Source organism: Catharus ustulatus, chromosome 8 (assembly GCF_009819885.2).
Source record: "Catharus ustulatus isolate bCatUst1 chromosome 8, bCatUst1.pri.v2, whole genome shotgun sequence".
NCBI lineage: Eukaryota > Metazoa > Chordata > Aves > Passeriformes > Turdidae > Catharus > Catharus ustulatus.
In genome coordinates this window covers 32,145,700-32,170,480 of record NC_046228.1, presented here as the reverse complement: position 1 = coordinate 32,170,480, position 24,781 = coordinate 32,145,700, and the positions used below count along the sequence as shown (strand labels likewise).

Below are 24,781 nucleotides of genomic sequence, written 5' to 3'. Positions count from 1 at the left end.
GGCCCTGGCACAGATTCCCAAAGCAGCTGTGGCTGCCCCTGGATCCCTGGAAATGTCAAAGGCCAGGTTGAACAGGGCTTGGAGCAGCCTGGGATGGTGGAAGGTGTCCCTGACATGGCAGAGGTGGCACTGGATAGGCTTTAAGGTCCCTTCCCAACCATTCTGTGACCCCATGCACAAAGCCACATCCAGTTGTTTCCTGACGTTCACCATTCCCTTCCCTAAAAATGAGGCTAAAACCCCAATTATTGGCTCAAGAAACTTAAGAATCACCCAGAAGGATCACCCAGAGCAGGTGGGTCACTGCCTGCAGAACCTGCTGCTGCCTGGGACAGTTCCTGGCAGAAACCTCCTGTCCTGGGGGACCCCAGGAGATGAGTGCTGGGATAGCTGAGAATGGTGTTAATGATGGTTTGCAGAAATAAAAAATGAGGTCTTCCCTCATGGGTTTGTTTGAAACAGTGTTACAGGACTATCCACAGGTTCCTAATTTGCTGCATTTGAGTTCTTTAATGCATTTTCCCACTTTCCAGCACTGTACACATGACCTTGTTACAATATTCTTAATAAGGTTGATTGAAAGCATTTAGGACAAGACACATCAGATAGGGGGGAAAATGGGAAAAATTCATTAACTTAAATTTAGCAATAAGAGCTCAAAGCCCAGCATCTCTATCTTCACTTTTATTTTAGTGGGTATTTTCTGATTACATCCTAACTTTCAGGTGGGAGATAAGAATCAGCTTTATTGGGTATTTTTGGGAGTGGTACCCAAATTTGGTCATCTTCTACCCTTTAAAAAGAAGGATTTGCCTACCTGGAGATTTAAAAATGTCTTTTTAAAGCTTTGATTACTTTCATTTGTAAAAAAAATCCAGTAATTCTAATAATTCTAATAATTACTTTTATTTGTAATAATTTCTATAACTTCACCTGCATCTTGGCTTATAGTTGCAACAGAGGAGATGCAACAACCACCTGCCTATTCTTGATTTAGTAAAAATAAATAACTAATCAAGGTTTTATATGCCAAAACCAGACTAAATCTCATGGTTACTGGGCTTGCTGTGAGAATCCTACTCAAGGAATCCAACTGGAATGGAAAAAATTAATTCTTGGCCCTGGTGGGGGTGACCTACAGGGGATTCCAGTGCTAAAATGGACAAGAATTTATGGAAATTTGATTAGGGATTAAAATAAAATTTATAAAATAAAATGTCTGTTAAAAGAGGAAATAAAACTCAAAGCTTAAACAAAATATATATGGGAAAAAAGTCCAGACATGAGGCTGAATTATAGCCCTGGATTTTGAAAAACAGCCCTGCAATAGTTTGGGAAAGTCACCTGGAAACTAGGAATTATATTTTCCTAATAAATGTTCTGATATTAATATTCCCATGGGTCTTCCAGGCTTGGCAGAAAGTAGCACTGAGTGTCCTTGGGACATCAGCATCTCCATGGGAATTAAATACTTCCCTCAATTAGTTTTCTAAAAAGGGCAATTTTGGTGCATTCAGGACAAAGTGAAGTTTTAGATAAAAATTTCTGCCTTCTGGGAGTATTCACATTCCAAAAGTGTGTTTCAAGGAAGGATCCCACTGTTTGGGTGTCCAACGCCAGGCTGGATGGGGCTTGGAGAGCCCTGGGATAGTGGAAGGTGTCCCTGCCATGGCAGGGGTGGCACTGGATGGGTTTTGAGGTCCCTTCCAACCCAAACCATTCTGGCATTGATATTTGGGGTTATATTCCCTATATATATAATATATAAAGAAAATAATAGCTATTTATTTCCTGACAAATAGCTCTTTTCAGATCAACAACTCACAGGTAGCAGACCCCAGGGGAACACAATTCCCTGTGGCTCTGTCTTCGCTGCTGATGAGCCAGGAGCCAAAGTCAGACTGGAACTTTCAGAAGCTGGAGTGCCAAGGGAAGGTGGCAGATGGATTTGGGATGTTTGCCTGAACACCTGTGCAAAGTGGCACCCTCAGCTCAGTTTTCATCCAGGTGTTCACACTTCCAAGTGCCAAACAGCCTTTCCTGAAAAATCTGCCCACAGCCAGGGGGATCCATTTCACAAATCCCATTTCAGCAAAACAAAAATTCCACATTCTGTTAATTCCACTGAGTCCTTCAGGCAAACAGAGGGATTATTGGCAGTGCTGGGGTTGGAACACCTGGGAGTCAGAGAAGCATGGAATGGTTTGGGTTGGGAGGGTCATTAAAGATCAGCTCATTCCAACCCCTGCCATGTGCAGGGACACCTTCCACTATCCCAGGCTGCTCCAAGGCCCGTCCAGCCTGGCCTTGGACACTTCCAGGGATCCAGGGGCAGCCACAGCTTCTCTGGGCACCCTGTGCCAGGGCCTGCCCACCCTCCCAGGGAACAATTCCTTCCCAATATCCCATCTGACCCTGCCCTCTGGCAGTGGAAGCCATTCCCTGTGTCCTGTCCCTCCATCCCTTGTCCCCAGTCCCTCTCTGCTCTCCTGGAGCCCCTTGGGGCACTGGAAGGAGTTCTGAGGTCTCCTGGAGCCCTCTCCAGCACCTGTGGGCTGCCATCTGTCACAGCCCCTGCTCTGCCTTTTCTCTGGGCACAGAAAATCCATTTGTGCCACCTCTTGTCAAATCCAGCTGCCTGGGAAGGGAATTCCAATTAAATCCAAGAGCTGCAACAACACAGTGATGATACACACTGCAGGTATTCCCATATCCAGCTGAAATCCTTTTGTAGCTGAAAGAGATGAGTATCTCACCCCTTATCCTTTGCTTCCGAGTCCTGCATGGAATCTGTTTTAAATCCCTGTAACTGCACCCAGGGCTGGATCTGCCAGCATTAGGACAAGCAAGGAATCACAGAACTGCTGGAAAAGCCCTCCTAGGATCATTGAGTCCAACCATCCACCCAAGAGTGCCCAGTCCTCCCCTAAACCCTGACTCCAAGTGCCACATGCAGTTTTAATTCCTGTAGGGAGCCACTGTGTCCCACCAGTGTTTCCCACTACTGAGGTGGGAACAATACTCTGAAATCCCTCTCTGCTGATGGTAAAACCATTTCCAGTGGGCTCACCATTCCCATTGCTCCCATTGATATTGATATAACTTATTACAGTGTTTCTAGCAGCTCAAAAGGCAGGGAAGAGCAAACACAGCTTTAGGAATATTCTACAGGAATTAAAACTCGTATTTGTAGGTAAACTGTGTCTTGAGTTTAGTCTGAAGTGACAGATAAACCCAAATCTGAGTGACACACTGGGATGGTAGAACTTCCTTGCCTGCCAAACTCATTAATGATTCAACCCAGTTACTCGTGTAATTTATTCAGAATTATTTTAATGAACCAGAGTCTCACTAGTCCGTAATTAATTATATTTCCCAAGTGAAACAACCCAGGGGTGCAAAATGACCACTTTTTCATTAAAGTGAAATAAAACCCTACCAGATCCTATCCATTGCTGTTTTAATCAGCCAGTGGGCAACAAGAGCATCTTTAAGATACATTAAATGTTAATTATCCCATTCAAGGACAAATCAATTAAACCTTGAACAAATCAGAAGAGTTTTTAGAAACTGGTGCCTTGCAGACAAACCTATCCTGCATAGGGAACTTATCTGCCAGCCTTGATCAGATTATTTAAAGCCAGGCAAAGCTAAAGACCCAGGAAATGCCAAAACCCCAGGGAACTGGCACAGATAAAGAGGAAACCATTTATTTGCATTATTTTCCTCTAAAAAGAAGAGCAGCAGCAACAGAATTCAGCAGCCAGGGCCCCGTGAAATAGTCCTTGACACATTTTTTTCATTAAGGACTCAGCAGCCACACTATAATATTATTTAATAAGTTGAGAGACTAAAGCAAAGAGGGAATAGGAAGACCTCTAAGACCATTGATAAACCAACCCCCACCTTGTCAACTCCTTCCCTGGGAGGGTGCCCAGATAAGCTGTGGCTGCCCCTGGATCCCTGGAAGTGTCCAAGGCCAGGTTGGACAGAGCTTGGAGTAGCCTGGGATAGTGGAAGGTGTCCATGACAGGGGGTAGAATTTTGAATGTTTAATGCCCCTTCCAACCCAAGCCATTCTGGGATTCAAAGAAATCCAAGTCCCTTTTCCCATGGCTACCTCATCCCTCTCCAAGCCCTGGATACCGATAACAACTTGGGCCCAGATGGAAAATGTGCATCCCCCAAATGAGAAGTGATCCAGTGCTCCCCCTGAACTCCAGTAGGAACACAGAGTCATTGTCCCATTATGACTTTAAAGCTCCTGACAATTAAAATCCTTACTTTCCACTCTCTCACTATTCTTAATCTGAAATCTCCACATGGGAAAAGTATCTTCTGCAACCGTAAAAGGAGAAATAAGGTTACAAGGTTAACTCCAATATTTTATTACAGCCCTTTCCTCAAGAGTTTGCAAATGATAAAACATTTCCTAAATGAGCCTGCATTCCTTGGAGATGTCCTGCTTAGGAAGCTTTATCTGCTGTATCCATAAAATATCTGAAGTTGCTCAAGGACATGCTGGGGGCAAGTTTAAAATCTTAATTTTTCCTCTTTTTTGCAGCAGCAGGACAATAAACCAACAGTGCAAAAGGTTCTGACTTTTCCAGCGTTCCAAAGAGTTTCAGCTCTCCCAAGTCTCCCAGGTGGAGGGATCTCTCCCAAACTGCCAGATTATTTCTTATTTATTATTTCTCTAAGTCTCTAAGAGCCTGTCTAGAAAGGACACATGATGGGAGATTAAAAAAATATAATGCAATGCCTATGGATTAATTCTGTGCTCTTGTGGACAGCCCTAAATCCACGGAGATTAGCTATATTCCATTTTCCTGACAATAAAGACCTGACTCAAGAGCTTTTTGAAGCAAACAGTGGCAATAATCCCTGTTAAATCCCAGATTCCTTAGATTAAATTATTTTTCTTGGGATTTATTCCCCCAGGGATGTTTTTTTAAGCATCTCCAAGCTGTCATTTAGGAGATTTAGCTGGGACATGACGGAAAGCTTCAGGAAAATTTGGAGCAGTGCAATAGGTGATGCTCATTCCTTAGAGAGTTTTAAGATTAGGCTGGACAAGGAACGATGACTTTGCTCCAAGAGTTGGGACATCCTTGCTTGGAGCAGGAAGTCAGAGAGGGGACCTTTGGAATTCTTTTCTGGCCAATATCCAGCTGATTTTTCTCTGCTTCCTGCCCACATTTCCCCACTCCCTCTGGCAAATCCAACTCATTTGTAGATGTCCCAGACTGTGGCTTTTACGGCAGCCCCAGTTCCAGGTCCCATGAAGAACAAGAACCAAACACCTTTTTGTGCCACCTTGGTTTTCCTTCAGGCAGATTTATCCCAGAAAGGTTGAAGAGAGCACTGGAAGAATTTCAGATGCAATTCCAGAAGCAAGACAGGAGAGAAAATCCCAGCCAGAGCCATCCTAACAAGTACTGCACTAAACTACGGAAATGTTGGAAATACCCAGCTTCTGAAAAGAACAATACTGGCTTTCAAATTCCATCTCCTTTTGCAAAGTTTTCTAAGTGTCCAAGGTCAGGATGTTAAAAGGTCAGGATGTTAAAATCCCAGGAAGGCTTCACCAGCAGTGGGGAACTGGGATCAGTCGTTTGATGCAAGATTTACTCTGCAGTTTCTGCATAAAGGCTTGGATGTCATCGGTGCAAAGTCTCCCAGCCTCCTTCACAGCACATTCCCTCCAACCAATTCCCAAATATTCCCAGCAAGTTTTACCTTTACCTTAAGTTTCACCTAATCCCTATCCTTTCAGCATGGAGAAGAAGCTCCTGCCAATGCTGCAGCCAAGGGTGTAGAGGAGTTGCAGTACCATGGAAGAGCTGAGTCCTTTCAATCTACAGGAACTTCACATCCCTTTCTCTCTCCCCAATTTAATTTCCTTTAATTTTTCTCCCTGGGAAAGATGTTTCCCCACCCACTCAGTTCTAAAAGGTTAAAGATGGTTTGGAAGGCTTCAACCCAGGACCAAAAGCTCATTTATTACAAAGGAATCCTTCCCTGGGAGGGTGGGCAGGCCCTGGCACAGGGTGCCCAGAGAAGCTGTGGCTGCCCCTGGATCCCTGGAATGTCCAAGGCCAGGCTGGACTTTGGGGCTTGGAGCAGCCTGGGATGGTGGAAGGTGTCCCTGACATGGCAGGGGGTGGCACTGGATGATCCTTAATGCCCCTTCCAAACCAAAACATTCCAGGATTCTGATACTCCCTGTCACTATCTCAGCCCTAGAATGGTGCAAAAGTCATATTTTAACACAATTTCTTGGGGGTGAAGTTACCAAATATTTTATATCCAAAATTATACTATGGGATGAGAAAATAAATCAGCACCTAGGAAAAATGCTGAGTAACCTCCTGTAATAGTCATTTTCATCTTTATAAGACCATGGTTTATATAAAACTCTAAAACCTTCCAGTTTCTTCTCATTTCTACAACTGCCAACCGTTCATTTAATTACAGTCTGACTGTGGACATAATGGAATTTAGCAGGAGCCTTAAGGATGTGTCATTTAGAGCTTCAGACTTCAGGAATCACGAACTGGATTTTACAAACCCAGGGGCTGAGGGTGAAAAACATGAAATATAAAATTTTTTTATGAATTTAAATCTCTGCCAGCCCTTTCAGCAACCGGAGGGAAATTGCTTCGTTAGAGAAGTTCTGCCACATAACCCTAAACCACTTTTTCAGCCTGAACAAACCTGAGATTAAATTGAGATGCCCACAGCTTTAGTAGTTTTAAATGAATATTTTCCCTTTTTTTTAAATTTAATATAAACACAGCTAAACCTCTGAAAATATCTGTTCCATCCAAGGCACGCAGCTCAACGATTCCCATCCCTCCTGTTGGATTTGAGACAATCTGTGGTGAAATTCCTGGAAGAATCACTGACACCTTGCTTCAAACAGCAAAAGCCTGCAGAGACCTCGGTGAAAAACATAAATTTAAATAAATAAATACAGGAAATGTAATTATTGTCAGCAAATCTGCACTTTCTAGGGGGTCTCAAAGCCTGGGCAGCTCTGTGGGTCTTTACTAGGAACTTCTCCCAGGCTCAAGAGCATCTGGAAGGAGCCCCAGGATGTTTTTTTAGAGTGTAATAAATGTGTGTGGGATGACAAAATCACCAGTGGAATGCTTGTATGGGGGCAGCTCATGGAGGGAAAAAGAGCTGGGGTTTGAGGCAAGAAAACTGAGGAGTCAGGGTCCAAACAAAAGGGTCAAAGCAATCCTGATGGATAACAGCAATTCCAGAGCAGCCTCACAGTGTCCAGCCATAAAACCTCTGGAGGGTTTTGCCATATGGAAATCTTGAGACTTTCTATATAAGGAACTCTCTTGTTGGGAGAGAGACAATCCAGAAATGAGCTGTGAGACATCAGGACAGAGGGAATGAGCTGGTATTTCAGTGAAGAGAGAAAAAAAAAACACCAAAGAAAAAGACAAAAAGGAGGAAACAAACCCCTGAAATCTCCATGTGAAGGCTGGTGAATCAACACAACTCTTCCACCACATGCAGGAAGAAGGAAGTTGGAGATGCCAACAGAAGGTTATAGTCGGCAGCTCTGAATTCCAGTGATAACTCTTCAAGTCCAAAAATGGATTGGTGGTCCTGGGATTTTTTATAAATGCCTAGGAATGGCTATACTTGAAGACCAGCAGTTGAGCTGATTGGTCAAAAGATGAAGAAAGGAAAGGAAAAAGAAATAACAATCAAATCCGTCCATTCAGATAGATGCTCTAATCAGAGCTCTTTAGGGTTGGAGTTGTGCCAGGTGCCCTCTGTGAGTCTCCTTCAGCTCAAATCATGACTCGATGATGCTGTAAAACTGTAAGAGAAGAAATCCCAACAGCTTTCCATACAGCAAATAATATTGATGGTAAAGAGAGAGGAAAATGGGACAGCAGCTCAGAACTCAGAGTTCAAAACATGTTCATCTGATGAGGGAAAAGATCCAAAAGAGAGAGAAAAAAAATGAAGGGAAGTAGTGAAAGAAGGATTGTAGAAAATGGGGACCATGAAGATCACTCCAAGACGAGACCAGAAGAGAATTACTTTTGCATCCCAGAGCAGGACAGAGTTGTGGTGGGACATGTGGTGCTTCAAAACAGAGATTGAGGGCACAGGAACAGACTATCCTTGTGTGCCAAAAGATGAGTTGACAAGGCAAACATCCAGTCTGGATGGGCAAAGAGGTTTCGAAGGAATTTAGGAATAAAAAGAGGATGTATCATCTTTGGAAGGAGGGTCAAGTCTCTCAATACTTACTCAGTAAGTATTTAAAGGGGTTGCCAGGGCATGGAGGAAAAAAAAATAGTTCAGTTTGATCCTAATTTTGCAACTTTTGTAAAGGATAATTAAAATGTTTTTACAAATATATTAATGGTAAAAGGAAGGGTAAGACCTACCTTTGTTCTCAACTGGATGTAAGAGAGAACTAAGTAACTGCAGATGAGAAGGCAGAAATGCTTAACGCCTTCTTTGCTCAGTCTTTCATTGTCCTCAGGACAGCTTTCCTCCTGGGTTGGTAGATGGTGTCAGGGAGCAGAATGGTCCCCCTGTTATCCAGGAGGAGGCAGTCAGAAAACTGCTGAGCAGCTTAGATGTTCATAAATCTATGGGACCAGATGGGATCCACCCCAGGGTGATGAGGGAGCTGGCAGATGAGCTTGCAAAGCCTCTCTCCATCATTTCCCAGCAGTCCTGGGACACTGGCGAGGTTCCAGATGACTGGAAGCTGGCCAGTATGACAGGCATTCATGAAAAGGGTGGGAAGGAGGATCCTGGTAACTATAGCCCAGTCAGCCTGACCTCAGTACCTGGTAAGGATATGGAACAGTTTATAGTGAGTGCCATTACACAGCACTTATAGGATGGCCAGGGTATCAGACCCAGCCAGCATGGGTTTAGGAGGGGTAGGTCATGTTTGACCAACCTGATCTCCTCTTATTGGTGTATGCAGAAAAGGATGTGGGTGTTGTGTAACTGGACTTCAGCAAGGCCTTTGACACTGTCTCCCATAGCATACTCCTGGAAAAGCTGGCAGCCCATGGCTTGGACAGGAGCACTCTTTGCTGGGTTAAGAACTGGCTGGATGGCCGGGCCCAGAGAGGGGTGGTCTATGGTGCTGCATCCAGCTGGGAATCTGTCACCAGTGGTGTCCCCCAGGGGTCTGAGCTGGGGCCTGTTCTGTTCAATATTTTCATTGATGACATGGATGAGAGTATTGAGTCTTTCACTAGTAAATTGGCAGACAACAATAAGCTGGGAGCATGTGTTGATCTCTTGGTCTGTGTTGATCTGTTGGAAGGTAGGAGGGCTCTGCAGAGAGCCCTGGAATTGGATGGATGGGCAGAGTCCAATAACATGAAGTTTAATAAGTCCAAGTGCCAAGTCCTGCATTTTGGCCACAATAACCCCCTTCAGTGTTATAGGCTGGGGACAGTGTGGCTGGACAGTGCCCAGGCAGAAAGGGACCTGGGGATGCTGGTACAGCCGACTGATCATGAGCCAGCAGTGTGCCCTGGTGGCCAAGAAGGCCAATGGCCCCTGGCCTGAATCAGGAATAGTGTGGCCAGCAGGAGCAGGGAGGTCATTCTGCCCCTCTACTCAGCACTGGTGAGGCCACACCTTGAGTGCTGTGTCCAGTTCTGGCCCCTCAGTTTAGGAAGGACCTTGAGACGCTTGAGCACGTCCAGAGAAGAGCAGCAAGGCTGGTGAGGGGCTTGGAACACAAGCCCTGTGAGGAGCAACTGAGGGAGCTGGGGTTGTTCAGCCTGGAGAAAAGGAGACTCAGGGGTGACCTTAGCACTCTTTACAACTTCCTGAAAGGTGGCTGTGGTCAGGTGGGGGTCAGTCTCTTTCTTCAGGCAGAGACTGACAGAACCAGAGGACACAGTCTTATCTGCACCAAGGGAGATACAGGTTGGATATTAGGAAAAAGTTTTTCATGGAAGAGTGATAAAGTACCAGAATGGTCTGCCCAGAGAGGTGGTGGAGTCACCACCCCTGGATGTGTTTAAAAAAAGACTGGATGAGACACTCAGTGCCATGGTTTAGTTGAGGTGTTAGGGCATGGGTTGGACTCAATGATCTTGAAAGTCTCTTCCAACACAGTGATTCTGTGGTTCTGATTCTGTGATGTGACAGCACCTTAGAAGAACCATAGCTTGTCAATTTTCTCTTTGGAAAGAGAAAAGCAGGGACTTCTTGGGCAGAGAATAGAGACAAAACCTGACAAATGATGGTCAGGGAATGAAAAGACATCTGGGGGACTGCTGCCGAGCTGGAGAGATGGCAGAAAGGAGAAGACAATAATCATAATTAAGGAAATCAGCCTGCTGCAGGATTCCTGCCAGCACAGCCTGGCAGCACAAGAACAAGTGGATCTAGGGATGAGGACCTTGTGTGTGGAGAACAAAGAAGATAGAGGAGGTTTGGTGCCTTGAACCTGCACAGAATCAGCTGCTGCAGGACTGGGACAGGAAGATGGGCCATGGGAAGGGAAGGAGAGGTCCCAGAGAGGCACGGGCTGCATGGGCTCTCCACTGGCCAGATGCCTATCAGTGTAATGGCCAGACTTTAACAAAGCAGATAACTCACAGAGAAGGCAGCATGGTCCAGTCTATCCCAAAAATCCCAGGAAACCAAAGGTTAATTCCAGTGTTGAGGGTGCTCACCTACACTCATCAGCAGTGCCTGTGACTCCCATATCCATTAAAGGGGTCTGGTTGGAAATAACCAGCATTGTCCATGGAGGGTCCCAGTGCCAAGCCCTCGTCCCAGCCCTGTGGGAGGGGCTGGCACTGTCCCAGCTCTGATGGGGAGGGAAGGAGCTGTCCAGCAGAGGGTCAGATCTGTTACTCACACCCACCCACACAGCTGACACATCTGGAGATGTTTCCCCTCCTAAATTCCCTGGAATGGGAAGCTTGAGCCTCCAGTGGAGATTCTGAGTGATGCCTTAAGATTTTAGCCTTTATATTTTCAAACTTTGTACTGCATTAGTGCATAATCCTAAACCCCACATAAAGTGTTAGTTAACTGTCTTCACATTTTGGTCAGACAAAACAAACCTTCCATGCCTGAGAGCCAAGGACACACAACATCCTCAGTCCCCAAAAAGTATAAACAAAAGTGAACTGGGGGAAGTAAACTGGAGATAGTGGAGGATTAACCCCTGATATGTAAATGGACCAAACTAATATCTGCCTGAAAAACACGTGGCCATTGTGCATCTTGGGTGTAGACCCTCATGGAGGCTTTTGACTGCCCAAAGTGTACCTATTGAAGGCCTTCATAAAATACCTACTCTTATTCTCTTAATCTTGTCTATTCTCTGGTCCAGGTGGCTGCCCCAAGGCATCAGGAGGATCAATGACAACATGGTTCAGCCTAACAGAATGTGAGTGGGTCATTAAGCCCTAAGGGGAGCACTTCTAAACAAACAACCCCAACTCTCTGACCCTTTTGTTCAGCAAAAAGGGACCCTGGGTCTCCCCCACATGGATTTTTCCAATAAAAAACAGGCTCTCCTAAGAACAAAACCATCCCAAAACCCCAGTTCTGGGAGCTAAAGGCAACCCCAGGTCCTCACACCAATCCTAGCACTGTCATGGGAGCACTGCCTCTCACAAGAGCCATGCTCAGCTGTGCCCTCACCCAAATTAACCCCCAAATTTGGGAAGTGATAACACCATTTATTATTTTAAATGTTACCCCTCTCAAGGGTGGTATTCCCAGCCAGTCTTGCTGCTCCCCAAGATCCCAGTGGCCAGGCTGCTCCAGCCCCCACTTTGAAATCACAATGACACTCTAAGGGACAAGTGGGGACAACAGAAATCTTTTGGAATGCACCAAGGAATTAAAAGCTTAAGTGCATCTTTTTTTATCAACAGCCAAAGCAACTCAAAGTGAGATCAGAGGCTGCCACTGCAAGTGGAGTTGTTGGAGCTTGATTTGCCATCACCAGCATTAACAGCCCCTCTGCCAACTTTGGACACGCATAAGAGATCTGCTCTGACACTTAAAATTGATGTTAATATTCATTAAATTCAAAGCAGGGGACTGGTAGAGTGATGGCTGTAAAGAAATGGGAATGTATACAGGACAGGAATAGTACTCAGCTGATGAGGAGAAGAGCAAACAGAAATAAATCAGGATTATTCCTACATTGTTCCCAGAGGTTTAATTACAATGGTGCCTAATGATCACCAAATGGGTGCACCCTGCATTCCAGGTGACTGTGCAGAAAACTCCTTCCATTTCCTAAAACTGATAAATTGCAGGAATTTTAAATGGAGCTCCAAAGCCTGACATACAAACCCAAATCCGTCCTGGGTACAAAAGGAGATTTGAACAGGAGCCACATCACAAGGTGCTGGAGTAAATTTAGCTATAAATTTAAGCTGTTATCCCATTTTTTGCTCTCTTTTCCCCTCTTCGATTCCACCTTGTTGTAAACCTGCTCCGAGGGTTTGCTAACATGGATTATCCTGTCTGCATCCCATGAATTAATTCCTGTTCCTGCATCCCCCATAGGCATCTTCTTGTTTGGGGTTATTTTTTTTTTTTTAGTAGGAAGTCGAGAGAATTCAAATTCACTGCTGCATTCCTCAGTTCTACTTAACGCTTACAAACTTGAACAGAGCTGGAGGGAGTATTTTGATGGAAGCATTTTCCCAGGAAAAATGTGTGATTTCCTCACTGGAACTCTTGAACAGGGATTTTTCTCTCCCCTCATTAAAAATACATTTATTTTACAGCATGGATTTTTTTTTCCCCAACTAGAAACATTTGTCATAAACCATAATTTTGACACAAACATCCTCATTTTGAAATTCTAGGACATTTGGATCTAATAGCTGATGGTTATTATTGACAGCAAGGTATTGCTGCAGGACAAAAATTACGTGGAGTTTTTTCCCCTCATTGTTCCCTTTTGCACAACACAGGAATTGCCTGCAAAAAAATCATGAAAAGAGGGAAAAAGGAAGAGTTTGGAGCCTTCAGCCCTGCCAGGCTGTTTCACAGCCTCCAGATGGGAAAGCAAAGTGCAATCCCAGGGTTTTGCTCTTTCCAGGAAGCAAGAACCAGATCTGACCCCTGAAATCTCTTCCATCAGCACCCATTCCATTCATCCCACTTCAGACAGGAAAATAAATCCCCTAAATTGTGCTATTAAAAATTTTTATAAATTAAAACCATGTTCTTTTGATGTGAACAGTGCTCCAGCAGCTTTCATAGCTAATAAATAGCAGTAATATTTATTATTTCCTATGCATTCTTTGTTGCAGCAAATTTTTTTCAGGCTCTGAAGGAACACAGAGGGAAAAAGACATTGGAAAAATTCTTGGAGATGTTAATTGCAGCAAAAGCAAATATATGGGTAACTGCAGACCTTCTGTAGTGCTGCTTTGCCCTAAACCCCTGGAATTCTGCCTTTCTTCTTCCATCTGGCACACTCTGCTTGCCCAACATTAGATAGATATTTTTATTATTATTGATTTTTTTTTTACCTCAGCAGGAGGAATATTGTCTCTGCTCTTTAGACAACTTCTTCAAAGGAAAAAAAACAAACAACTATTTGAGTTCCTGGGCTATGACTCAGTTGAAGAAAAGCAAGAACAATTCGAGAGCTGTGATTTTCTAAACCAGCAATTGTCTTTAAGACTCCAAACCACTTGATTATTTACTAACTACGTCTGAGTCATCAAGTTGGCTCTGAGTGTTACTTCCCCACACAAATTAATGTTATTTATGCCCTTTTTGTGAGGAGAAGAGTAGTAAAATTTTGATTTTTTTAGGCTCCTAGAAAGGTTTGGGTTGGAAAGGACCTTATCTCCTAATGGCTCTTTTTCCTTGAGGGAGATTTTGGGTTGAAGAACCTGAGGTGTTTCCATGAGGATCTATTTGACCTGCCTAAGGTGGTTCCAGCTTAAAATTCTAAAATTGCACAAAAATTAGAAAAAACCCTGAGATTATAAACTGAAGTGTTTGGTCAGAACACAGAATTGCACAGCAGGTGCTGAGGTCATGCTCCAAACCTTTATATAAATATTTTATGTACATGATATTTATATAGAAACATATTACAATAGTTTTAAGACAGGGAAATTTCTTTTCTTTAATTGTAGTTCTTATAATGAAAAAGTAGGGCTGAGTTCAGAAGATCCAGCCAGCATGGTTTGAGTTGGGAGGGATTTTACAGATCATGTACTTCCAGCTGCCTTGCCATGGGCAGGGACACCTTCCAGAAATCTTCACAAGTCACTAAATGTGCCAGAAAATGTAAAGACAGAAGAGGAAAATTGGCTTCACCCATCTTGCTGCCACATGTATAATCTCAGACAACAGACCCTAAAAATCAACAAGTCAACTGCACATCTGACACCTTGGAGGAATCGCCTCAAGCAGCAGATGGCTCATCCAAAAAAAAAAAAAATCCAAAAACCAAACAACCACCATTAAAAGCTCAAGCCTTCTGTGGCAATTAGTGCCACACTTCAAAGTGTGCAGGAGGAGAAGGAAGATTTTAAAACTGCCTGAGGATATTCAACCCAGCAAGAATCACAAATTATTAAAGCTGCAGCTCTGGTTCAGGATGTTGGTCAGCAATTAATTCTGGGTGCTGGAAATGTCACGTTAGATGGAGCTTTGATAGAATCCATTCTGTGTTGTGATTTTAGGCAGGAAGAGCCAATAATATCAATTCATTCCTGCTGGAAAAACAGAAAATAAACTGTTCCTCAGGACTCCCAGTGCAGTGCTCCCAAGCAGGATGCTGTGAGAGCCATCACAGCTTGCTCTGCCCCCTGGTCCTTTCCAGCTCATTCCATCATATATTGGCAAAAAAAGGGCAGAGAGGGAAGGCCCAGAATCTTGGAAACCAGCACAGAATTCCGGAATGGTTTGGGTTGGGACCTAAAGCTCATCTTGTTCCAACCTTCTGACACGTGCAGGGACACCTTCCACTATCCTAGGGTGCTCCAAGCCATGGACACTTCCAGACCATGCCAGGATTATGATTTCTGGGGATTTTACCATTTCCCTGGGCATTCTGTTCCAACACTTTACAACCCTTTTGGTAAAAAAAATTCTTCCTGGTGTTCAGTCTGAACCTCCCCTGGCTATTTCCTCTTCTATTGCTTGGTACCTGGGAGAAGGGCCTGACTTGGAGAAAGGGAAGCAAATCCATCATGCTTGTAATATTGGAATTAAACAAACCACAAAGTGCCTGATGGAAATTCCACAATTTTGCAATCATAAACCCCCTCCATCTGTGCTGGAGCCGAGGGCATCGAGGCCAGGCCACAGCAACAGCAGCCTGGAAAGGGCAGGGCCACATTTCCAACATTTAATTGAATTTCTGCCATGGGGAGTGTCAGGGAGCAATCTGCTCCAAGGCCCAGCTGCCACCTCTCCAAGCCATCCTTGCAGGAGGAGCTCCAGCCTGAGGAGAGCAGATGGTGACACCATCCTGGTGTCACTTTGCCTCCCCACTTGCAGCTGTCCCAGCTTTGAAACTCTTACCCTCCAAAGCCTCCAAAGGGAGGGTTTTGTCTCAGGGAATTGCCAACAGCTTTCCCAAAGCCTGGAAAAGCTTCCTGTGCCTCAGGGCAATGGATCTAAATCCATCAGGGCTCCCACCTCCCTGGCAGGGAAAGGGAAATAAAGGCTGAAAGATCTTGTGAGATCACCCAGTGCTTGCAAGAAGTGCAAAAAATATCTGAGATAATGGATGACAAAAATTCCAGCCGGTCCTTGGAGACCATGTGTTGGATCCACAGTCCATGGGATACACACAGAGCACAGGTGTTGGGAAACAGGGGAAAAACACTCTGGGTTTATAGAAAAAACCCTTATTATTTAGCAACAGGGGTGGCAAAAATGCTTCTCAACTTGCCAGAGTTAGAAGGTTGGATTTATTCATTCTTTAGGGTTGTTTTTATTCATTCTCCTGCATATCAACACTTGAAGCACTGCTTCCATTTTATGGTGGCCTCTACATATGGGTACAGCTCCATCTCCATGGAGCTCCTGGCTGGAAAACTGCACTATCCTGCATTATCCTACCTGCATTCCTACCCTGCAACTGCTTTTAATTCCCTTTTCTACTCTTCCAAACTGGGCTGCAATGGGAATAGGGAATGTCTTAGCATTGTGACCAATGGCTTCCCCCAGGAGGGAACCTTCCCTCATTGTCCTTCTACCCCACAGCCCATTTTTCCAGCCCTTCCCCACCACAAATTCCATATGCTTTCCTACACCAGGATTTTGCTGCTTCTCAAGCTCTTTCCCAACACTTTTTGGTTTTTGGATGCCTGTTCCCAAAAGCACATCGATTGCAACAGAAGGAGCTGTGGTTTCCCCTGAAGAAATAGGAAATACAATGGTATTTTCCTATTTTTATCCTCTAGAACAAATATATGTTTTATTTATATATATCTCTGGAAATGTTACCCTGAGATGAAATTCCTGCCACATCTACAGGACTCTGTGTCCCAGAGGGACAAATATTTCCAATCCTCCATTCCACTCTCTTTTCCCTGGAAAATTCAGGACAATGAGGGTGATAGGGCAGCAGATGGGAAGGTTTTCGTGGGAGCAGGGGATGGCAAGGAAGGTGTCCCATGAAAATGGAATATAACCCTCATTATTCCTGGGAAGTTCAGTTCAAAGACATTGGAAAAGGATTCAGCCCATAAAAGCTGCAGAGGAGAAGGGGAAAGGAAAAATGAAAAAAGGAAAAAGGAAAAAGGAAAAATGAAAAAGGAAAAAGGAAAAAGTGGAAAGGGAGAAGGGCTCCTTTCCAGGACAGCCAAGAAACCTGAAAAAAGCTGGAGAGAACAAGTCATAGAGCAGCAAGATGGGGCATCCCAAAGGTTTCCAGGTTTGACTTATGAAGTTTTGAAAGAAATCCTGAGTTTTTCAGTTATTCCCTGGGAAAAGGAGCAATGGAAAGCTCAGGTGAGTCCAGCAGTGGCATCACTGAAGGAAGCAAAAGGAAAGTGGGAATTAGAGCAGGGAACAGAGGAGCAGGAGTGGGGTGATCCCAGCACCTCTTGGAGAGTTAATAAAAAAAACCAATTAATTTTGGAGTCTGACTCAAGAAAAAGCTCTCCATAAGAAAAAGAAACAAAGTCCTACTTTTATTGATGTCTTGTTCTAAGCCTTTTAAAAAGCTTTTGGCATTAAATTCAGCTCCAACACAAATTTCTGAATAAAGAGAGCACCAGTTGCAATCCTGACTGGAATATTCCATTTGATATTTCCCATGTGCATTTCCATGCTTTTCTAGTTGCTGATGTCAACATCCATCCCACTCCCACTATTCCAGGTGGGAAATACAGCATCAGGTTTCTGGAACGGTCAGCACAGAAATTGGCCCATTGTGATTCCTGCCCATACCTGAGGATATTGTTTTATTGTTCCAGGAAATGATCAGGCCACAAATCACGCCTCAGGGATTTGGGACAGGTAGAGGAGAGCTGATTTTTGTAACTACCAGAGGCGGAGATGTAAATGGGAAATAGCCCAAATTTTCTTGGAAATAGATGTGTTGTCCCATGAGGAACAGCTACCACCATTTTCATTTTCAGATTATCGGGAATGTAACAAAAAACCAGATATAAATCAGTCCCAACACCTTAGTTATCACTGCTGGGGTCACCAGGGCAGAGCATCTCCTGCACAACCCAAAGACCACAATTCCTTCTTCCTCCTACATGCCACAAACACATTTTGCAGAGAAACAATCAAAAAATTGTGTATTTTAGTCTTTACAAAGCAACAAGATGAGGGAAGGGCACTCTTTGCCTGGGGCTCTCAGTGTCAAACAGGAGCTTCCTCCAGCATTTCCATCTGTGCTCTCACCTCCAGCAGTTCCAGTCATGACCATGGTGAGGGGACAGCTTCCCAAATTCCCACACCTTTTCCATATGCCATGCCTTAAAATAATTCATACAAGTCACAGTTTGGCTGAGGCTGCAGGGAGCTCAGTGGGCACCTGGTGGCCCCTCCCTGCTCCAGCAGGGCCATCCCAGAGCACAGGGCACAGCATTGTGTGCACACAGCTCTGCAACAGCCCCAGGGAGGAGAGCCCAGAGGCTCTGTGGGCAATCTGTTCAGGGCTGGGCACTGCCCAGGGAAGAAGTTGTGCCTCCTGTGCAGGGGGAATTGCTGGGCTCAGTCCCTGCCCGTGGCTCTGGGGCCATTGCTGGGCCCCCGGAGCAGAGCCTGGGCCCTGCTCTGCCCCTCCCTGCACACAGGGACAGCCAGGGCTGAGGGCCCCTCTCAGCTGGGGCTCCTCTCCAGCCTGAACAGCCCCAGCTCCCTCAGCCTTTCCTGGGCACCCAGATGCTCCAGGCCCTTCCTCAGCGCCGCAGCCTCCGCTGGCCCCGCTGCAGGAGCTCCCTGGCCCTGCTGTGCTGAGGATCCAGAGCTGGACACAGCACTGCAGAGGGGCCTGCAGGGCTGGCACAGGGGCAGGATCCCTCCCTGAGCTGCTGCCAATGCTCTTCCTGCTGCCCAGGATCCCATTGGCCTCCTTGGCCCCAGGACACTCTGCTGCCTCAGGGACAGCTCGGTGTCCCCCAGCACCCCCAGGACACTCTGCTGCCTCAGGGACAGCTCGGTGTCCCCCAGCACCCCCAGGACACTCTGCTGCCTCAGGGACAGCTCGGTGTCCCCCAAATCCTTTCCCACAGAACAAGTAACTTCCTTATTTTCCAGGACAGCCCACATGGGCAAATGAACAAACTCAGCGGTTTTCAGAATAAGATAGCATTAAAAACCTCCCCCTAGAAATGCAATAAAACAGCCTTAAAGCCAGCTGCTCTTTTCATGCTGTAACGTGGAATATGTTTGTTATAACTTTGTGCTATTCCTGTAGGTTTAACTCATCCACATTCCCATTGCTTTTCTCAGTAGGATACACCCTCACATTTATAGTTATACATAAATACATCCAGTGGGCACACTTATGTTATGGAGGCCCTCACTCAGCTTCAGCTTGGGCTACTCACCCACATTCTTCCTCTTTTGCCATTGCCCAGGATTGTTTAGGGATCTCTTTTTTAAAAAGCAAAGCACTCACCATAAAATCCCAGCTGGCCCTCAAGACTTGGTCGGTTTGGTCAAAGTGTTATGAACCAGGCTGTGAATATTTCTATCAAAGCCCTTTCTCTCCCGCTCCATTCATCACCGCTCCAAACATCAACCCCTGCCCTGCTCCAGGTCCAGAACTCCTCCTGAATCCCAAAACCTGATGAACCCCACATCACTCAAACCACTAGGCCTGTATAAATCCAATATATGATGGAATATGTGGCAGGAAGGAGGCATTCATAGAATCCCAGACTGGTTTGAACTGGAAGAGACCCTAAAGCCCACCCCATTCCACACCCTGCCTTGAGCAGGGACACCTTCCACTATCCCAGGTTGCTCAGAGCCCTCATTTTCCTAAAGATTTGCTCTCTGTCCTCTTTTCTTTCCCCCTCATTTTCTGTCTCAAGACTCCCTGCCACAGGCTTAAATCAGGTTTTCCATGCAATGGGATAGATGGCTGTTCCCAAAACATCCCTCTGGAAGGGACTGGGGTGTGTTCCAGATGTTCTGGAGCAAGATCCAGCTGTGTGAGGCCAGCAAGGCAGCACCTACTAATTTATCAGACAGTTTTAGTACCTGAGTCACTCTGAGTTATTCACATTGGGTTATTACTGAGTTTAGCACCTGAGATGCATTGAGTTATCTCCCCATGCTGATTTGAAGGGTCTTTATTTCCCTGCTGATAGAAATAATTATTATAACCAGACCTATGATATATTTTCTTTCCAATGAAGAAAACAACACCTGATTGTGGAGCACCCTAAATTATGTCATGCTAGACTGCAAATTATCCATCTGCTGCCTCCAATTAGCCAGGAAGGTACAAGGGGGCCTGGGAGAGGATGTGGATCATCATTTCATGGCTTGTTCTGCCGGTGTGCAATGGGATACTGGGAACTAATGGGTGCCATCTGCTATGAGCATGGAAAATGGGATAATGCACATCAGCCCCTGATGGCTCTGTCAGGGACATATTGCTGGGAGGGATTTGTTATCCCTGCTCCTGCTGGGCTGCATTTCTGCATTATTTTCTATCCTAATGAAGAAATTATTGGTAGCTGTTGTTTTATTCTACACACAAGAAATACCAGGTTTTAATAAAGTATCCCTTGGTTTGTAAGGTCCATTGCAACCCAAACCATTCTGGAATTCCAAGTATTGCTAAGGCGCTAGTAAAGTCTTAAAAAATTAATCAAAGACAAAAAAGGAAGGAAAATAGAGTAAAAATTTTGTTTTATCTCAAGCTCTCAGCCATAGCTGTATTTTACAGCAGTGTAATCATCCTAAAGGTTTCCCAAGTGGCTAAACAGGGATGTCTCACACAATCCTCACAGAAACTCATTAATTATCAATTTATTGAGCTACTAAATGTTTACATTACATTATTTTTACATTATTCCATTTAACTCTCCCTGTGATTATCAGCAAACTGGAGGGATGGTTCTGGAGGAATGGAGGAATTCACCTCTCTAGAAAAAAAAAAAAAAAAAAGGACCACAGAATGGTTTGGGTGGGAAGGGACCTTAAAGCCCATCCAGTGCCACCCCTGCTATGGGCAGGGACACCTTTCACTGCCCCAGGCTGCTCCAAGCCCCATCCAACCTAGCTTTAGACACTTCCAGGGATGGCAGGATTGTGTTTTCCCTGCATGCTGAGAACACTGTCTCAATAATTAAGTTTCCATTTCTATACTGAATATTCAAATATATGCAGTCAAATATTGTAAATTAATCAATCTCAAACTACCATATTTGAAATGCCAAGGAATTCCCACCATGGGGATGCTCTGTGTCACCAGGGCTGTGCAGGGATGGAATCAAAATAAGACTATTTCTTCAATAACCACAATATTTTGTAATTAAGGTAGAGATTCATAGACTTGCGGTTTGTGCTCTATACCTCTCTGGCTGCCAAGAAGTGCCAGGAAATTCAGCCTCCAAATGTTCTGCCACCTTTTATTTGGGAGAAGGGTGGTAGAGGAGGGATTGACCATGTTACCACAGCATCCCAAAAAAAGCCCAAGAGCTCTAGCACCCAGATAAGCCCCTAGCAAAAGATGTTTGTCATGAAGATGAATGAGTGTCCCAAATTCCTGCCTTAATGAAGCCTATATTTATAATAAACACCTGTTGAATATGGATTTGCAGCCTCTCTCCTTTTACCTCATCCCCAAAAGGAAAATATTTATATAAAAGTGCTCACTCACATCCAGTTTCCACCTCCAAAATCCCATATAAATACAGCACAGCAATTTAGATCCCCCAAACTGCCCTGCTTTCAGCCATCCACCCCATCAGAATGACCACAATTATCCTTTTCCATAAAGGAGTAACACTCCAGAGTTGCAAAAATCAAATCCTTTGAGCTTTCAATGGATGTTTGGGGAAGGAAGCAGAAAGATAAATTAATTTTTGGTATCCACAAGCAAGGGAAGGTCTACATTTGGCTGTTCAAGTGCTGAACAAGCCCATTTCCCACTGAGGTGGGACCTCCTTCTAAGAAAAATCCAGTGACTCCAAAAGAATAAATCCACTTCCAATCTCTTCCCAAACGGCTAGAACCACCTGAAAGTTGCAAAAATCCTGGAGAAAATATCAAGATTCAAGAACTACTTCATAAGGAGCACTTACCCTTGGAGGGCTTTTTCTCCAAACCAATCCCCCTTCCCCAGAGTGCGGAGAAAGACGGGATCTTCACTGGGAGAGTCCTCCCGGGTAACGTTCACCTGCAGGAAAGCCAAAACCCCACGGCATTCAGGGAACGTTTCATTAACAACTCAAACATCTTTGTTCAGAGGGGAATTTGTCACCTCCTGGATCTCTCAGGAAAGACTTCTCTGAGAACCATGTAATTCCCCAGAGTCCTGCACTCTTCCCTTGGCATCACCAGCCAACCATCCAAGAAAATGAGCGGTGATTTTTCCTACTTGCTTTGGAATTTTGGGAATGTTTTAACTCTAAATGTGGAGTGGTTGCACAAGCACAGTCACAGGAGACTGAAATTCCAAAGATTTGCTGTGCATCTATCAGAAACACAGCCTAAGCTTCTGTTACCTTTATTCCACATGATTCCCAGCATTCCCCAGTTCCCTGAAGGGACAGGAATAACACAAATCATTTGGACACGATTGAAGTGAACCAGTTTGGGGCATTGCAGGATGAAGTGTGGCTCTGTTCTCTCCTGAGTTCAGGGAGGGGACAACTCCAACTGGAGCAGAAATCAAAATCTTTTCATCTTTTTAACCAGAGCTTTTGCACGTGGTAATTACCAAAGCCAAAAGGTGAGATGTCAGTGTCAGGCACATCATTTTGGATTCTGTGATATCCCGGTGTAATTTCCTGATTACATTAACACTTATGGCCTGCACCTGCTCCCAGCTCTTTAAGGGGTGGCAGAACCACTGGGTTTGAGAGGTAAGTGACCAGCAGACAGCACTGAATTCCTGCACTGGCTCATGGAAGGGCAGGGAATGTGGGATGGATGAGCCAGGAACACCTCTGGACAAACAGAGGGAACATCATTGTAGATTTTAGCCCTTTTTCCTAGACTTCCACTGATCCCAGGTAAAGAGTGTTCAGGGATTAGGACAGTGTGGCTTCTACAAGGTTCAAAGCTCTGAGCCAGCCCCCAGTGGGGAACCTGCATTAAATTGGTGCCACATAGTGGATTTTAAAGAGAAAAGGGTGGAAAACAGCACAGCAAGGCCCATGCTGCCTCTGGATAAAGGAAAGGGAGGGAGCAGCAGCACTTCCCAAGCAGAAGGGAATGAGCCATTTCCATCCATTATTATTCCACAGATTCCTGCACACAGCATGTTTGGAAATCACTTTGATTTCTGCTTGGTAGGACTTGAGGAAACAAGTTAAAATAAATACGCTAAAGGAGCTCAGGAGTGGGGTCAAGTGGGGTGGATGGAGCTGACAGGGAAGGAGGAGAATAAAAAAATATCTCTGCTCACTTCAGCTTGGAGAAGAGAAGACTCCAGGGACACCTTAGAGCAGAATTCCAGGGCCTAAAGGTACAAGAATGCTGGAGAGGACTTGGGACAAAGGATGGAGGGACAGGACACAGGGAATGGCTTCCCACTGCCAGAGGGCAGGGATGGATGGGATATTGGGAAGAAATTGTTCCCTGGGAGGGTGGGCAGGCCCTGGCACAGGGTGCCCCCCTGGATCCCTGGAAGTGTCCAAGGCCAGGCTGGATTTTGGGGCTTGGAGCAGCCTGGGATGGTGGAAGGTGTCCCTGCCCATGGTATGGTGTGGCACTGGATGGGCTTTCAATCCAAACAATTTTATGATTCTGTGTCAGTCCAGAAACTCTGACGTGATGGGCAAGGCAGACATTTCCTGAGGAGCCCTCTCTGATCCTGCTCACACTGACTGCAGACACTGCAGGTGTGCTCCCAGGAGCAGGAGCTGCTGCCAGCATTCTCCTGGCTTACTTAGCTGCCTGGTCAAGTTTTACCACAGGACATGGGAGATGATGTGCTCCAGCTTTAGCAGGTGCCAGGCAGCACACACTGACTCTAAAATCCTGTATTTTATTATCATTTTTTCCATGTTCCACTGCTGAGGCTCTATCCTTACCATGGATTAATTATTACATCCATCCTAAACCAGGCATTAAAATGAAACTCTCTCCAGCTCCATTCATCCATCCATCACCCACTGGTGTCTCTTTTCCAAAGCAATAAGCTTGGAAGAGAAAACTGGGCAGGATTTAACTATCCCTGTGGGAATTTCTGAAAAACCATCAGGCTTCAGCTGAGCGTCTGGGAATTTTTTAGCCAGTCTCCAATGCCTTGTTTTATTTTAGTTCCCTTTTCCTGGCCAGCAGCTGTCACAGCAAGATAAAGGAGCACAGGCCAGGGACGAAGCCAAGGATCTGCTCCAGGAGGAGTCCAGGGCTCTAGAGCAATGGCCAAGGCCATGGGAGGTCTCCTCCATCCTCTGGGTGAAGGTTAAGAGCTGCCAGCCAACAACTGGGATTTGGTTTTTACATTTCTGTGTAGGTTGATGACATGTTGGAATGAGTCCAGAGGAGCCATGGAGTTGTTTCCAGTTCCAGAGCCCTCTCCCAGGCTGGGAGAGCTGGAGGTGTTCACTTGGAGAAGAGAAGGCTCCAGGGAGACCTCAGAGCCCTTCCAGTGCCTAAAGGGGCTCCAGGAGAGCAGAGAGGAACTAGGGACAAGGGATGGAGGGACAGACACAGGGAATGGCTCCCACTGCCAGAGGGCAGGGATGGATGGGATGTTGGGAAGGAATTGTTCCCTGGGAGAGTGGGGAGGCTGCCCCTGGAACCCTGGAAGTTTCCAAGGCCAGGTTGGACTTTGGGGCTTGGAGCAACCTGGGATAGTGGAAGGTGTCCCTGCCCATGGCAGGGGTGGCACTGGATGACCTTTAAGGTCCCTTCCACCTAGGCCACCCAGGATTCTGTGCTGCTGGGAAGGGATGGGATCCACCTGACCAAGTGAGGCAAATGCCTCAGCAGCTGCATGTCTCCAAACACTCAGCATGGGAGGGAGAGGCACCATCCCAGTATTTTTGCCCATGAAAAAATGGCAAAAGAAAAAGGATTTCAAGCTTGGCTCATGATTGTCCATACTCTGGGAAAAGAGGGAATATTATTTCTGAGCGAAGGGAGGTGAAAGGGCATC

General features: G+C 45.4%; 1 protein-coding gene across 3 annotated transcripts in view; it reads right to left on the bottom strand.

Moving 5' to 3' along the window:
- The window catches only part of PRKG1 (protein kinase cGMP-dependent 1), a 358,167-nt gene that overhangs the window by 65,471 nt on the left and 267,915 nt on the right, over positions 1 to 24,781 (bottom strand). For all 3 annotated transcript variants that reach the window (XM_033066125.2, XM_033066123.2, XM_033066126.2), the window contains exon 7: positions 21,756 to 21,850. In XM_033066125.2, the coding sequence (XP_032922016.1) occupies positions 21,756 to 21,850 (95 nt within the window). The remainder of the gene's footprint in view (positions 1 to 21,755; positions 21,851 to 24,781) is intronic.